The 15,709-nt window shown below is 50.8% G+C and overlaps 1 protein-coding gene across 1 annotated transcript in view; it reads right to left on the bottom strand.

The window, feature by feature from the left end:
* Window positions 1-430: 430 nt before the first annotated feature.
* LOC104833361 (TGF-beta receptor type-2-like) overlaps window positions 431-15,709 on the bottom strand; it is a 19,057-nt gene continuing 3,778 nt past the window's right edge. The window contains exons 3-8 of the mRNA XM_010569974.1: window positions 14,627-14,770; window positions 10,434-10,636; window positions 6,511-7,319; window positions 6,260-6,401; window positions 4,887-5,014; window positions 431-934 (exon numbers count right to left, since the gene is read on the bottom strand). Of these exons, the coding sequence (XP_010568276.1) occupies window positions 722-934; window positions 4,887-5,014; window positions 6,260-6,401; window positions 6,511-7,319; window positions 10,434-10,636; window positions 14,627-14,770 (1,639 nt within the window). The 3' untranslated portion in view covers window positions 431-721. The remainder of the gene's footprint in view (window positions 935-4,886; window positions 5,015-6,259; window positions 6,402-6,510; window positions 7,320-10,433; window positions 10,637-14,626; window positions 14,771-15,709) is intronic.

Here is a 15,709-nt window from a genome sequence, read left to right as displayed (position 1 = left end):
CTGTATGGAGACTTCTTAGAGTGAAACAGCAGTGTCTACACTGGTGACTTTTTTTTTTTTCCCTATCGAAGAGGCTTCATGCACCCACCTGAACTATCAAGTACACCCAGGAGTTCCCCAGTGAAAAAAAGGTGTGTTGGAGCTGCAGCAAATCAGGCTTTTGCAAACTGGATTATCGGGTGCCTTTACACTGTATTAAGGACTGTCTGATCTAGGAGTAATTTTCTTGGGTGCCAGCATTTCTTCTACTGGGGGCGTGTTACATCTCAAGATGTTTTTCTGCTGTTAGAACAGATTTTTTTGTGTGTGTGTGGAGGCCATTAAAAAACGAAAGCTGAAAATTGTCTTGATCTGTACAGAATAAGCAGTTAGGAGAGAAAGTCATGATGGCAGTATGGAAGGACTTAAAAAGATAGACATGGAATTCAGGTGCTTATTAATAAAAGATTAAACATTATTATTTTAAAAAATAATAAAAGGAATACTTTGCATCATTATACATTTAAAGTAAGTACAAAATCAGTTCATATATAAAGTTGCACTTTAACCAAAGTATTGATTCCACAGTTCATTGTATCTGTGGGAGGAAACAGACCTTATAAATAAGTTATGTACTAGATCTTAGTTCCATTTTGAAAAACGGAGCGAGGTTTTTTCCCATGAGCTAAATGCTTCTCACTTATCCTCTCATTTCTTGTGATGAGGCTTTTTGCCTGCTGTGTCACTGCATATTTCTGCTCCCGTCACTGTCCTGGTGCTCCCTGCCTGGAGAAGCTGTTTTGCTGGCCTCGTTGTCCGTGTTGTTGTTGAGGATGTCGTCACAATCCATCTGTGCCATCAGGTTGAAGCGCTCGGCCACGCAGTGAGCAGTGAGGCGAGCCTCGGGGTCGTGGTCCCAGCACTCCGTGATGGTGTCACACAGAAAACGCATTCCCTGCAGTCAGAAGGGCTGGAATTAAGATCTGAAGGCAGGAGGAAGAGAAGCTAGAAGCTCATCTAATGCAATCACAGCGTTTTACCATACTTTTGACAGCTTCCTGCAGAAACGCTTTTTTTGGCCAAGCTTAAGCACAGGAGGAAAAACAGCCTTGGTAAGTTGTGGCAAGCGCCAATGCTTGCACTCTTACTGGCACTGCTTGTGTTAGAGCAGCAGCCTTGGCTCACCTGGGATCTGGTCCCAAGCGTTTTCCACGCTCCCTGGAAATCCTCCCTGGGAGTTGGTTTGTGTTGACTGTGGGACTTAAATAGGGGCCGGAAGGAAAGAGGCCCTCCATCTCCTGTCTCAGCCTTGCCTGTTCAGATCGAAGCATCCTAAAATCAGGAGGGACAGGAGAGGTGTAGATGGTGACCTGCAGGCTGGCAGCTGAGCCCAGGTCTCTGGGTTTCAAGCCTGTGCCCTGCATGGAGGAGGTGTGTGTGTGTGGGGGGGTGTTAAGGCAAGTTTGGAATGAAACTTCTTAAATCTGACTTCTTGTTTTAGCAGTTTCCTGAAACAGTGTGCTGGGCCAAATATTCATTGCAGCATGCAGCTGAACCTTGTTTTCTCACCACAAAATAGTGTCTTGGCTTAGGTGGGATTGGGTACTTCTCAGTGTGCTCCAGACACATTCAGTTCCTCTCAGTTACAATGGTTATTTATGTCTCCCACTAATATATTTTTTTCTGATTGTGTAGTGCTCTGAAGAGAGTCCCAATATTTTGGGCTTAGGAACAAAATGGCAGTATTCAGCTGGTATTTTTCCCACTCTTAAGCTAGTAACACAGCTAGCACCAGAAGCTATGTTGAACCTTCCTTTGCCTATATAATTCCTATCACGTGCTATTGCTTTTCACATCATTGTCAACCAAGGTTGCAACACAGTGGAAAAATCATTATTCTAAATAAAGCTTCATGTTTTTCAGTGGTTTTTGTGTATTTCTCAATTTCCAATTAAGAGAACCCAAAAGTCTCATATGGACCAACACGAGAGGAAAATGCAAGTCCTGCACAGATGTACTGTCATGTCATCTGTCCTTCTGCACCTTACTCTGAACTCATGGCTCTCTGCTAAGGGTCATCATACTAAATCTTCCATAATGGACACAGTTTAGAGAGAACAGGATCGTGCAGTAAAACTGACAGATGGTGTGTTTCAGTGCCTCTTACGTCACTCATTTATTAGCTTAGTTGAAAGGATTTGCGGATAATTGATTAACATGCAAAAACGAGCTAGCTTAGCTGAAGCTTTTAAAAATAAGCCTTTTCTCAAACAGAACATGGCACTGTCATATGGTTTAGTCATTAGATTTTCTGTGCTTATTTTGTCCTGAAATCATGACATTTATTTGCAGTTTGCCATGTAAGTAGCGATGATGCTCTTTTGAGTGGTACAACTGGAACATCTTGTTACGCTCACAAACTGGACTTAGTTTGGGTTTTATATTTGATATCTCGGATTTCTGAAGGATGCTGAGTTTTACAAGCATATTTTTAGCGGCAATATTGACTTAAGCTCCCACTGCTCCTTCCTGTCCTGCACCAGTCCTTTGGTTGTGCCAGTACAACAGTCTGTTCAGCTGCTTCATGAACCAGATCCAGGAATTTACCTGGCCTAAAAAAACCCTTTTTAAAAATATTTCTCCTTTTAAATGTGGTGGGGTGTGAAGGGAGCTAGAAGCATGGGCTTCAGGCGTTCGTAAGTTATCTGGGAAACTTTGGGGGTAAATTTCTTCAGCTGGCTTTATTGTGCAGCCTTGCAAACTGTTGCCCTGGAGCTGCAGATGGGCAGCATGCTGGGTGAGTCAGCTTTGTCAGGGAAATTAATGCTCGTGTTTGCTGGAAATCTTAAACCACGGTTAACAGTGTAGGTCCTCACTTGACTAAGAGCGATCCTGATGATTGAAACGTGGAAGTAGTATTTGGAGCTCTGCATCAAACTTACTTGCATTGGTGGGAACATCTGTGGGTGCTTCCCATTCACATGAGAGATTTGTCACCCTTTCCTGGTGTCACCCGATGCTTCCTCCAGCTGGAAGCTGTTGACCCCAGGAGTGGCACAAACCGGTGGCTTTCTGCTGCTTCCCAGCAGATGGTGCTGCCCTATGCCTCACCCTGGGAGATCGGTTGCAAAATGCCCGGAAAATCATGTAAAGCCAGACTTGTAAGGAGATGTTTATTAGATCAGCTAAGATTAGTCAGAGGCAAACTTTCAGGAACACAACGTGGCTTTTCTGTTCCTCTTCCCCAGTGAACATCAGGTGGTCTAATAAAAGTTACTACCTTACAAGCCTTGCTCTGTTTACACGCTGGACCAACCCAACTACGGCAACGTTATTTCTCGGAGGCAATTGCAGTCAGCCCTTCTTCAGCTCAGCAAACAGTGCAGTTATGGTCAGGCTCTGTCAGAGCGTGATTTTTGACAACCCAAGCCTCTATATTTTTCTTATGGTTTTGAAGTTTATCAGAGACTCTGGGAGGTGAATGTCCGAGATGAATACTCAAAGGCTTCAAATGTGTAGCAGTGCTGATTGAAGTTCCTGTACTTGCCTTCATCAAGGAAAAGGGCTGAGTGAACTTTAGCAATGGACTTGCCAACTGATAAATTCACTCATGGTCCAGCAGAAACCACAGATTCATTTGATGCTGTTTGCAGCTTTGGTCGGTCAGGTCAGTTGCGAGTCTTTGGACAAACATGGTTTTGAGAGGAGATACTCTAGGGAACGCATGGCCTCCTAAGACCATGAAATTGTATCTTTCCTTTTGAAAAGCCTGGCTTGATGTGCCATCCAGGCAGAGTGGAAGCAGTAGTGGTGTGTTTTATGGGTGGATACTGCAAGATGATGCACTGTACACTGCAAGGCACTGTAAGCCAGCAGGCTCAACGTTTCAGCTTGTTTTGCAGATGAACCAAATTGTTTTTCAACGGATGGTGTTTTTCCACAAGACATGTGAAATTTAAGAAGTACCAAAGTCAGGCAAGACTGCAAATCACGGTTGGTGTGCCTGTTACCCCTTGCGTCCTCAATGCGTGGAAGAAAGTGCTGGACCTGGGGGAGAGAGGACCCTGTCAGGGCCAGGAGGGAGCTATGTTTCTGGAGCTGGTTGGTCTGGGTGTGCTTGTGGATGGTTTTAACAGAGCGCATCTTCTAACTGCCAGAGTGTTTCTATTCTAGAGCACTGGGTTATGCTTTCTGTGCTGAAATGCTTTGCTTTCAGACCTTCTGAGCCGAAGGCTGGTGCAAGGCTTCCCCTTGACGAGACTTGAACCTAGCAGGTTCCCTGCTCTCAGCTTTATGTGTGTTTCCTGGTTGTTTCACTCGAGGGAGATGCTTCCTGTTCTGCATTTCCCTGTAGAAGTGGAAGTCTTTCTTCTTGCATGCCAAGTCATGACCTCTCATGTTAGAGGTAATTTTGAGCTTGAAATCTCCACAACCAAGCAGGCAGGAGGCTGGATGCGCCTTCCTCCCCTCTGTCCCTGCTGTGAGATGGCTGTCTGCGAGGGACTGCGTGTCTTCTGAGCTAGAGCTTTCTGGATACGCTGGTTAGAGGAGAAGTGGGGTGGCCTCAAATTATTTACTGTTTCATGAGAAGAGCCTCCACCGAAGTGCTCCATTTTGCTGTTATCCTCAAGATAACTGAATACTGTCACTTGACATTCAGAATGCTTCCTGATCGTGGCTATTGATCAGTAAATTTTGCTGTACCCCTGGCTGGTGGCTTTTATACACCAGGGAAATGGGTCTAGTGGGGCTTATGTGGGTTCAGCCAGCCAAAATGGAGCTGGAAGTAGGGCCCAGGAGTTCTGCCCACTTTTGCTTTGATTATAGCTTTAATCATTTTTCAGGCTGTTTTAGTGAGGTGGGATGATGTGGGTTGCTCTTTTCTGAACCAGCTACTCCCAGCTTACCTGATGCACCAGCCAGCTGCTCGGGATCTCGGGTCGCCCTCTGCCATGCAGCACGATGTCCCTCATGGTGTCCACGCAGGGCTGCTCCTGGACTTTTGACCCAAAAGGCAGCTCATAATTCTTTACCTCTGCAAGGGAGCGACAGCAGCATTACAGGTTGTTTTTAATGCATTCACTTCTTTGCTTTGGTGTGGTCTACCAGATGAGAATACATTTGTTTATATCAGTCTGCAAAAAATAAATGGATCTGGAAACAATTTAGAATTTGAACATAGAAATGTAGTGCTGGCTTTTCACGTAGAGGTTTTGTTCAGAGACAGGACTGAGGAACCACCTGACCACCTTCCTGAACCCAAGAGATGCACTACAAAGGACTTGGCCTGTCTTTGGGTGAGGCTTATTTTGAGCAGGTAAAATGTGTTGCGCTGGTAAAAGATGGGAGAGGTGACTACAGGACCAGCATCCAGATTCCTGCTGCCTGGCATGGATCGGGTTAGAGGAGGAATAGCCCTTCCAGAAGAGCAACCCCACGTCATGGGAGGCCAAGGAGAAATGCCCTGTGGCAGAGGTGCGAGGCCACCCGGGTTTCTGCCAGCCTGGATGCGAATGCAGGTGAAATACGAGTCGGGAGGGGTGGCCAGGGATGCTGGCTCAGAAGCAAAGGATGCATGGGGCATCCGAGCCAGGCAAGGGTCTCCCACCACTGGGCGTGAGGCATGCAGGGCAGCTGGGGCAGCTTTCTTGCTGAGGGTTGGAGCTTCTTGCAGCTCCGTGGGCTTGTATTGCAAGTAGGTGGGACAGGGAAGGAACCGGAGAGAGCTAAAAAGGGAAGAGAGGGGAGCAGGCAGCAGGGGCTAACAGCAGGGCAGTTAATTAAATGTTTTGCTACACACAATTTCAGATGCCAGGATGTGGCTCCGGGAAGTGAGGGGGGACGTGGCTCTGTCAGAGGCCGGGGTTTGCGAGTCCCCGTTGCAACATAAACTCTCTGGTGTTGTCTGAAAAAAAAAGCACTTGCGGCCGGGGAGGGGGAGGCAGCTTTGGCTTTTCCTGCTTGGTTTGCTTTGCATCGCCAGCACTGACTGGGATGTGACTTGGTGGCCGGCTGGCTTTGAGCGGAGGCTGGACCAAATGACCCCCTGGGGTCCTGGCCTGCTCCTCGGCCACCGAGCCGCCCCCCTCGAGCCGTGGCACCCAGGGCAGGCAGCCGTGGGGGAGGATCTGCTACGCCAGCTCGTAGCAGCCCTGCAGAGACCCGAGCCACCCCAAATCAGGTCCCGTGCCATCGGTGGGGACGTGGGAGCGAGCCACGTCCCCGTACGGGGAGGGAGGGAGCAAAAAGGCGCGTGGCAACCCTGGTGCGATGCTCCTACCTCCTACCACTTCGCATCTGGAGGCCATTTCCCACAAAACGAGGGCCATGGAGTAGACGTCCATCTGCTTGAAAGACTCCAGGTCTTCCAGGTTCACCCTGGACTCCAGGACCTCCGGGGCCATGTACCTGGCAGTGCCCACCTGCCCGCAAAGAGGAGAGAGGCATTAGCAGGGGTGGGCGAGGACTTCGGCCGTGGGGCGACCGGGGGTGGTTTGCAAAGGGTCCCCTTTGCCGGCGGGTCATACTTGCCTGCCCGCTGTTGGCAAAGTCGTCCACCGTGAGGGAAGGGTCGAGGCGTATGGCGATGCCGAAGTCGCAGAGCACGCACTCCTGCTCGTTCTTCACCAGGACGTTGGTGCTTTTGATGTCCCGGTGGGCGATGGGGATTTTCGGCCTGCCGCAGGCGGTGTAGTCGCTGTGGAGGTGGGCCACCCCGCTCACCAGGGAGCCCGCCATCTTCTGCAGGTCCATCCAGCTCAGGACGTGGTGGGAAAGGTAGTCCTTGAGGTTGCCCCGGCTGTGGTAGGCGGTGATCAGCCAGTACTCCCGGCGGGGCCCCGTGCCCCGGTCCTCGGCGGTGAGGAACCGCAGGACGCTGTCGTGCTTGAGGCTGGCGTCGGTGAAGATCTGGCTCTCGTTCTTCCAGGAGGAGTACTCCTCGCAGGGGAAGATCTTCACGGCCACCGTCTCGTACTGCCCCGAGCGGCTGTGGCTCAGCTTGGCCCTCCACACCTCCGCGAACTGCCCTTTGCCCACCATCTCGTCCAGCTCGATGGGGAGCAGCTCGGCGGGGCGGCTGCCGGCGCCGGCGGGGCTGGGGCTGGCCGGGCTCTCATCCATCAGCACGGATAACTTCTCCTCCCGCTCGGCAGACCTCCCGGGCTCTGGCAGCGCCGGCGGCTGTCCCGGTTTCCCTCCCCACGCCTTGGCCCTCTTGCGCCGCTTCTGCGTGCGGCAGAGGTAAAACGTCACCGTGATCATCACCGCCACCAGCAGCGGCGGCAGGAGGCTGATGGCGGCCACCGGGATCACCTCTTTGCTCTGCAGCATGGAGTAGCCTGCAGGGAGGAAAGCAAAGGCGAGGGCGCTGCCGCCGCGGGTCTGCAACAGCTCGTTTTCATCACGCGGAGGAGGAAAATATGCGAAGCCGTTAATGAAGCGCAGCCCTTTGCGGGGCCGCCATGCGTGCTGCGCGCAAACCCCATCCGGGCAAAGAACCCAGATGTAGGCAGTTATTAAGCGGGCTGCTGGGTTTAGGTCTCAAATTTAGCTCCGTGTATCAAGCGAGGGTTCAGGACGCTGGCCGGCATCGCTTGGGCTGGGCCGTGCGGCACGCGAGACCCTGCTGCTGCCGCCAAAATGGCTCGGCTGCCCCTCGGTGGGTCCCAAGCCCCGCTTGTGCTCACGGTGAGGGGAGCCGGGGCAGAAATAACAGCGATAAAGCTGAGGCAAGGCTCGAACGGAGCAAAGCTCTGAGGGGGTTTGGGGCTGGAGCTTTGCTGGACCCCTGCGGTGCACGGAGAGCCAGGAGGGATGCTGGGGGGGGGGGGGGCTGCGCGCAGGACCACCGAGCCCAGGGGAGCGCTGGGTTGCTTTGCACGATAATTAGCGTAAAGGAGCGTTGTTTCAGCGTTGTCTGCCAGTGTTGGCATTTCCTTCCTCGCCGCGTTACAACACCAACCCCCGTTAACCGGCTGGGCATGGCTGCTTTTGTTTTATTTCTTTTAAACCCCTGTCAGCCTTCAGATCATCGGCGGGGGGACACGCACACAAAAAGCCCTAACCCTCGCACAACATATAATTGTCTGATCCTTTGATGTTCGCCATTCCTGGAATAAACATGCTGACTTCAGTAGAGATATTCAAGTAAAATCTTACTCAGAGGTTTTTCTGCCAAGTATAATAACCCAAGGGAAGAGGGATAAGAATCATTCCATAAGCAAAACTCGCGCTGCTTGACCTCAGTGTGTGCAGATCATAATTCAGGTTCTGGAAAAACAGAGCGTTTAGCTATTTTCCTTGGCAAATTTCAAAAAAATGTGCTGCAGCTAATTTCTGCAAGGCTGTGAAAGCGTTTCTAAAATAGGCATCAGGTTCAAACCACAAGATCAACCTAAACTGATATAAATCAATAATGAACTCAGGAATATGTTTATTTTGGAAAGCAACAGGCCTGGATATCACCTACTGCTTTAATGGATTTACCCGCTGCTTAAGATCCCATCTTTGAAACTCTGAAGAAAGAGAAGATATTTTTAAGGGAGTTGCGTGCACCAGTCCTGGAAAGGGGAAGTTTAACACAACTTCAGCAAATTCCTTCATGAGGATGCCCCTTCCTGAGGGCAAGCCCTTTGATACAGAGGGGTTGCGGCACGGCTTAGACCCCTTCCACGGAGAGCAAACGTAGCTGCTCTGGCCATAACTGCGGGTCTGTAAACCCACGCCTTGTTGAGCATCGCTGCGTGGGTCTTTCCATCCCTGCTGAAGGGAGATGGACCTCCAGGGCCAGGCTCAGCTGGTGCAGGGGTGGAAAGGACTCTGCATGCTCAACCTTACCCAGCATCTTCCTAAGGTGTCCACTGGGCTCCCGCTTGCACGGCTTTAGGAAATGACGCCTCCGCGTGTTCATTAGGGTTGTCTCTGAGCTCTGATGGGGTCCCTGCAGCCCCGGTGCTAGGGCAGTGCCCCCCAGCAGGCCAGACCTGAAAGCAGGGCTTAAGAAATCAAGAAATGGGAAAAAATCTGCCTGCTTCAGCTGCCAGAGAAGTGCTCATCTGTATTAGATATTTCTCTGCTCAGTGGTTGTCTGTATGATTGAAGATGACCGTAAGTTAATATTTAAAATGCAAATAATCCCTTAAAGCAGAAGAAAAGGATGTAAACAATGGGGTCACGAGCCTGGGGCTTGCCAAGCTGGCCCCACAAACCAAATCAAAGAGGAGATAACTGGTTAAGGTCTGCACTGCCCTTGCTCCGAGTTTGAGCCCTTTACGTGCCGGCTGGCAGGAGGAGGTTGTTTGTGGAAGCCTTCGGTGGAGGCAGTGTTTCCAATGAGCCAGTTGTCATTTTTGTGTGAAATTACATATCTCAGCATCAGCTTTGGGATTTGACTATCTCTCCCTAGAAGTGTGTGTACCTGTTATGTTTGGCTCAGGAAGCAGCAAAGAACTGCCAAATTTAGCGTCATTTGCCTTCATTAAAAGTGGCTTGTTTGTTCTGAGAATTTGCATTTTATGTGATTTTTTTTTTCTTTTTTTTTCTTTTTTCCCTGTGTTGTGGGAGAAGCTATGCTGCTGACTTGCAGGTTATGCTTAGGCTCACTTTCAGCATCTCGTTGCTCTGTAATTATGGAAAATTGGAGGGGTTTCACTTTGCTTTTGTTACGGGTCAGATTCTTGATGGGCACTTGGATAAACCTGGTCTACTTGGAGTTAGGGAGGTTTGGACAAGCCCCCAAAGGCTTGGGATCTAGCTGGAAGCGTTTCCAAAATATATGACCCTCCTGAGGTAGAGAAACGAGCTGCCTCTTAGTTTTCCCTCCTGTGGATTTACAGCTCCTGTTGGATCCCCAGCCATCTGCAGAAGCATCTACAGGCGTGCCAAGTCACGCTCACGTATGTGTACAGCACCGGGGCAGCTCTGGCTGTCCCCGCCTGAGAGAAACACCGCTGCAGAAACCCCCAGGAGAGCGGCAGGGGAGGCACTGCCGCATGTGGAGCCCCGCGCCCTGGCACTACCACTTTTTTGGGTTGCAGCCGTGGTGGACGCCAGCGGTTCCCGTGGGTGTGCCGGGGCGGGATTTGCTCCGACGCAATTTATTTAAAGCTTTCAGAGCATTGACTCACGCTGGGTTACGTCAGCTTTTGGGTTCCCCGGTTGATTCGCCCTGCGCTGAAGGGCACAGCCTACCAAGAGATACGATGGATTTTCCATCACCTGATGTTTCCAGACCAAGGCTGGAGGCATTGTTGGGAGGGATGGTTTAGCCACAGACAAAATACTGGGTTCAGTAACGGGGTAAAAATTTTACCTAGCTTTTATATAGGGAGGTCAAAGAAAATGCTGAAAGATCTCCTCTGGCATTGCACGTCCTACTCTATTGGAAATACTAGTCATTTGTCGTTAGCGTTGGGTGCTTCTCCTCCATAGATAACATTAACAAAAGTACTCACCATTGGTGTGGTTTTCAAAGATAAGTTTATCGTTGCACTCCTGCTCGTCCACGCAGCCGCAGATGTAGATGATCCCATCCTCGCTGGGCTGATGGGTCATGATGCAGCGCGAGGTGTTGTAGTTGGGGACCATGAGGTTTTCGATGGGGCGGTGGGGATTGTGGCAGAGCGTGCTGATCCTGATGCTTTCGTTGTCCTGTCTCCTGCGCGTGCCAAAGGAACCAACAAAGCATTAGTCTAGCAGCTCAGCCTTTGTGTCACCTACGTGTCATCTTAAACCTGGTTTTAAGATCATTCGTTTTAAGGAGTGCAGGGAATGACTTGTTTGCAGTGGCTCTGGTATAATTCTAATTAGGTGTACTTTGGAGGGGCTTTGTTAAAGCCCTTTGTCTCTTCCAAATGGTGAAAAGAGAAATGTTTAGCACACGCCAATAGTAGGATGTGAGCCAGAGACTCTGATTGTTTCCAGTAGATAATTCACCAGTTCATAATCATGCCTTGGATCAGGTAGTGCCAACCCTAAGGCTGAGTGCCTTGCATGGGATTTGGGTCAAAATTCCTCTTTTACTAACATCAGCTGCTAGGCCAGTAGGTTGTGGGGCTGTACGGTCCTAAGGAAACCCTCCAAAATGAGGGTCCCACCTCGTACGTCACCTCTGCTGCAATACAAGTCATAACATCTCTGCTTCAGCAGGGGCTGGGGTCTCTGCTGCCCAAAATTCACCTGTGCAGGGGAGAGGCAGGGGATGTGGGGCCCAAAATGCTTGCTTGCCAGTGACCGCTTGGCTTGTGGTTCCCTTCTGGTCCTCTCAACCAGTGCGTGCAGGTGGAGCCCATAAATGCCGTCTCATTGCCTGGGCTCTCTCTGGGCTAATTGCTGGTTGTTGCACCCTATCCTTGCAGGACCATTTGCTCCTGCCTCCGGCAACCTGCGGTGGTAGAGCCCTTCAGTCACTGGTTGGGGCTATTTCTAGAAATGGCTTGACCTTTGGAGCTGCCAAATTATAACGTGAAGGTGATACAATTCCCCAGCCATGGGGCTGTGTCTGCATTTATACTGTGAACAACTACAAATGAAACCTGCTGTGTCACCCGGTGATGTCCCAGTCCTCACTGGGTCTGGGGCAGAGGAGCACTGGGGCTTGGCACAGCCATGGATGCGATAGCAAATAAGCTCTAGCTCCTCCTTATTTCCATTTAGATAATTAAGGGGGAGGTAAAAGCGTAATTTCTTGGGAATTTGTTCTTTGTTTCAAAAAGAAAGGACAGCCCTGCTTTTTTTTTTTTTTTTTAATCGCTGTGTATTTCTTCAGCTCAGTGTAACACACCCTGTGTCGGAGATGGTCATAACATGAGCCAGGCAAGACCAAGACATCCCTCCCACCAGCTGAGAGACAGGAGCTGGGGGGGATGAAGAATTCCCAAGCGATTTTTCCCTTTCTGGAATGAAGGTGCAAAATATCCCAGTGCCTGTGTTGCATTTAACTGCGCACGAGTGTTCAGCAAGCGCAGAGAGAACAGGTGAAATATTTCAAGGTTTGTTACCAAAATGTCTCATTCATGAAACTCTGATTACTCGCTGAAACGTGGCTCATAGCATCAGGTCTAGCTCCATAGTGCTGAAGTCCTTAGACCTTTTTTAACTGCCAGTCCTCAGCAGCCAGGTTAGGTCCTTCTCACATGCCACATTTTTTGCTCAGCAGCACCTAGTTTGGGCTCCCATTAAAGCCATGGAAAAGTGTCACATGTAGGGTTGGGCAAAAGGATAGGTTTGGCTCTGGCCGTTGCCCGACTCCTCAAGCACAGGGAGCTCATTTTGCTGGAAAACCCCAGCTCTCCCAACGGATTTGGGCAGCATTGCCTCAACACGAGGGGGTTTGGCTAGAAGGTCTGGCACAGCCACGTCGCGGTGCGTGGGAGCTCCCTTCTTTTGGTGTGTGGTGGAGTCATCCTTGTTGGACCCATGGCTTCATCTCCACCTGCTGTTTACCAAGCTGGGTGAGGGAAGAGGTTTGGGGAGCAAATGGTGGAGATCCTAAAAAACTGGGCTGCCCAGGTGCATTTAGGATTGGCCAAGCATGAACTGGGTTATGTCCTTTTGTGCGGCAGATGGTAGCAGCTGAAAGGAGCTGGAGCTTGGAGATGGGATTAAGAGGCAGCTGTTGGTGTCGTGATGGAGCATCTCACCCTCAGAGAGCCGGAGCAGAGCTTACACAGGCTGCTGGCATGGCATGCGAGACATTCTGGAAAGCTCGGGGATGGATGGCTCCAGCCCTGCCAGCACCACCGGGGAATCGCAACCCGGGATGCGGCCCTTCTCCTACGGGGAGGATCGGCGCCTGCCTTGTAGAGCCAGTGGGTAATTAGACCTATTTAAGAACTAAGAGCGGAGCGCCAGGGTTTGACCCTTGTTTCCAGAGCCTTCCCCAGAGGAGGCAGGATAACCCAGCCCTGGTCAGGTTTGCGGGGCAGCCCCAGGGCAAGGACGAGTGATGGGAATGGTCGGCTCCACACAGGCTACGGGCGGCTGGTGAGTGTTGCAACTACTCCTAGGGACGTTCAAAGGAAATTACAACCATTAATTACTTTTCCAGGGACAGCCTCTGCTTCCCAACCTAGTGGTGCAAAGTGGGAGGGTGAAGGTATGGAGAGGTTTCACGATGCCTTTGAGGTCAGCTGGGAAGTCAGACGTAAAAGTAGGGGGAAGAACACAAATCTGTCATCCTCTCCCTGGTGAAATCCTGCAGTTTCAGTGCTCCCCACATTTTCTTTGGATTCCCAGGTAATTTGTCAGAGGAGCTTCCAGATGAAGAGTCCTAGGAGGGTGCGATCCCTCCTCCATGGACTGCCCAGGCTGGGCATGCTGGAGGACGTGAGCACATTGCTTACGAGCATGGGGCCAAAACTGCTGCTGTGACTGTGATACCCACGCAGGACAAGTTCAGATGATCCAAATACGCCTCTGAAAATGAGGAATGGGCAGCAAGGCCGGCTTGGAGGTAAGCCCAGCTTGCAGGGATCTTCATCTCAGGATGGGTCTTAGGATGGGGTGGGAGATGCTAGGAGGAGGCTGTGGGGCCAGCAGGTTATTTGTGACCCCGCAGCTGCCTCACCCCATCTGATACATGGTGCAAGGTGCAGCCCCGTCCTGTGCCGTGGGATTGCTTTCCTGGCGTGGGGATCTATGCTGCAGGGGTCTTGCTTTTTCTTGTACGTGTAGGCTCTCAATGGGAAAAACCAGAGAGATGCTGGATTGCCTACCCAGGATTTAAGGTGGCTTCCTCGTGTGTGTGTAGGGGAATTTGGGGCAGGGGGTGGATTTTGTTTGTTTGTTTGGGTTCCTTGTTGGTTTTGTGTTTTGGGTTTTTTTAAGTCCATAATGCAACAATTATGTTGAGGAAAACTCCTACTGAAAGCGGGGCGTACAGCATTCACGCTAATTAGCAGGTTGAGATAAAGCCTAGCGATAAGCGCTTGGCTGGCTTTCACTTTGGCAGCCAAATTAAAAGGGAAAGAGGAGGAAAATCGCTCTGGGCAGACACAAAATGGATGTTTTTTTAGTTTTGCTCATGGGTACCAGAAAGCTGGGGGAGGCACTCTTCCGGGCCAAACAACACGGCGTATGCTTGGCCTAAAATGCGAGATTGAGTTTCCCTTCCAGGCATCTGCCGCAGAAACAGAAGAAGGCTTTTCCTAGGGGATGGGAAGGAGGTGGGTTAAACCCCAGTTTGGTACCAGCTTAGTCGTCCATGCGCCAGATGGGGACAGACCTTGGCTGCACCCCTGCACCTGAACCGGGGTTTCACCAGCCTGATGCAGGGGGACATCGTGGGCTTAGGGGTCAGGGCTGTTGGTTTTGCCCTTGGGTTCAGCTTGTAAAGCTAAACTCAGGGGTTTATGGGGGTTTAGAGGTGCCACAGGAAACTTGCCACACTTTGTGTCAGGCACTTAAAGGCTTAATTTATTTAGAAAATAAACTGGTACTAATTATAGGGCAGACCAAATAATTTTTTACAGCAAATTGTAGTTTTAATTATAATGGAGTCAAAGGGAGAGGAAGAGAAATTCCTGAATTATTTAACGGGCAATAATTCAAGTGCAGGGGTTCATACATGTGCGTTCCCACGAGCTGCTGCCCCGCGAACCCCTTTTTTTCCCCCGCATCCCCCCTTGATGCAGGAATCGCCGCTTACCATATGGCCACGCAGATCTCGTAGGGGTCCTCGCAGTAGGAGTTGAGGTTGCAGTTGCTGTAGCACACCTTCTCCTCGCAGGCCGGCGGCGTGGAGTCGCACCACTTGCACAGGTTGGTCTTCAGGCTGCGGCGAGCGCTGGCGCTGCAGGCTGCAGGGGCAGAGAGGCAGCGGAGGGTGAGCGTGGCCCTGCTTGCCCGGAGTGGGGAAGAATAACCACCGTTTTCAGCAATTTGCACAACCAGTGGAGAAGGAGCCCAGACCGACCCTGTTTCTCCATGCGTTTGTTTATAGCTTTCATTTTGCTCCATTGTTTGGTCAAATGTGCTTTAGATTATGCCAAAGCCTAGAGGAGATGGAGGGATGCTGGCGGTGCGGAGGCGGGTCCCGCTGGACGAGAGCTTTGCGGAGCCTGGAAGCCACAAAGAACTGCGTTTTCTTTCTGTGTTTCCCATACCATTTAACATCAAGGGGAAGTTTATTTCTTCCTCTACAACCTAGGCTCAAATTGGCATCTCCCTTCATCCTGAGTGCATGCAGTGTCTGAAAAGGGACATCTCCAGGTCTCTGCATGCCTGAAAACTTCATTTATTTCCCTCCCTGGGGGGAGAGAGGTGCTGGGGAGGGATGCATGGCCAGGCTAGGGCAGCTCCCTTCTCTCCTGCTGCCTCCTCGTCCTCCCTCTGCCCATTCAACGAGCCCAAGCCGGGAAATGTGTTTGCCACCCGCTCCCCGAGCATCTGTGGTTTTGGCAATAAACGATGGGCTGAGACTTCCCGAGCTCTGGGGCAACAGGGGCTGCTCCCTCCAGGTCTCTGTCGCCCTCTCTGCCCTGGCCCGGCGTGAGATGCTCCTGCCCCTAAAGTGCTGGATCTGGCCGCAGCAGCAGGAGTAACCGCTGCCTGTGTGGAGCTGCTCTGCGTGTATCTCACAGGCATAAAATTATCTCTATTTTTATACAAAGGGTGAATGAACTATGCTCGGTTAAGGGATAAATCCCAGCTAAATTTAAACTTCCTGTTTTAAGGCTGCTAAATGCCTCCCCCCCCCCCCCCCAAAAAAAAAACAACAAACGGGGTTTTT

This window comes from Haliaeetus leucocephalus, unplaced genomic scaffold (assembly GCF_000737465.1).
Source record: "Haliaeetus leucocephalus isolate CR32 unplaced genomic scaffold, Haliaeetus_leucocephalus-4.0 Scaffold1, whole genome shotgun sequence".
NCBI classification, from domain to species: Eukaryota; Metazoa; Chordata; class Aves; order Accipitriformes; family Accipitridae; genus Haliaeetus; species Haliaeetus leucocephalus.
Note: the sequence above shows the minus strand (reverse complement) of the source record. Positions and strands in the feature narration are given on the sequence as shown.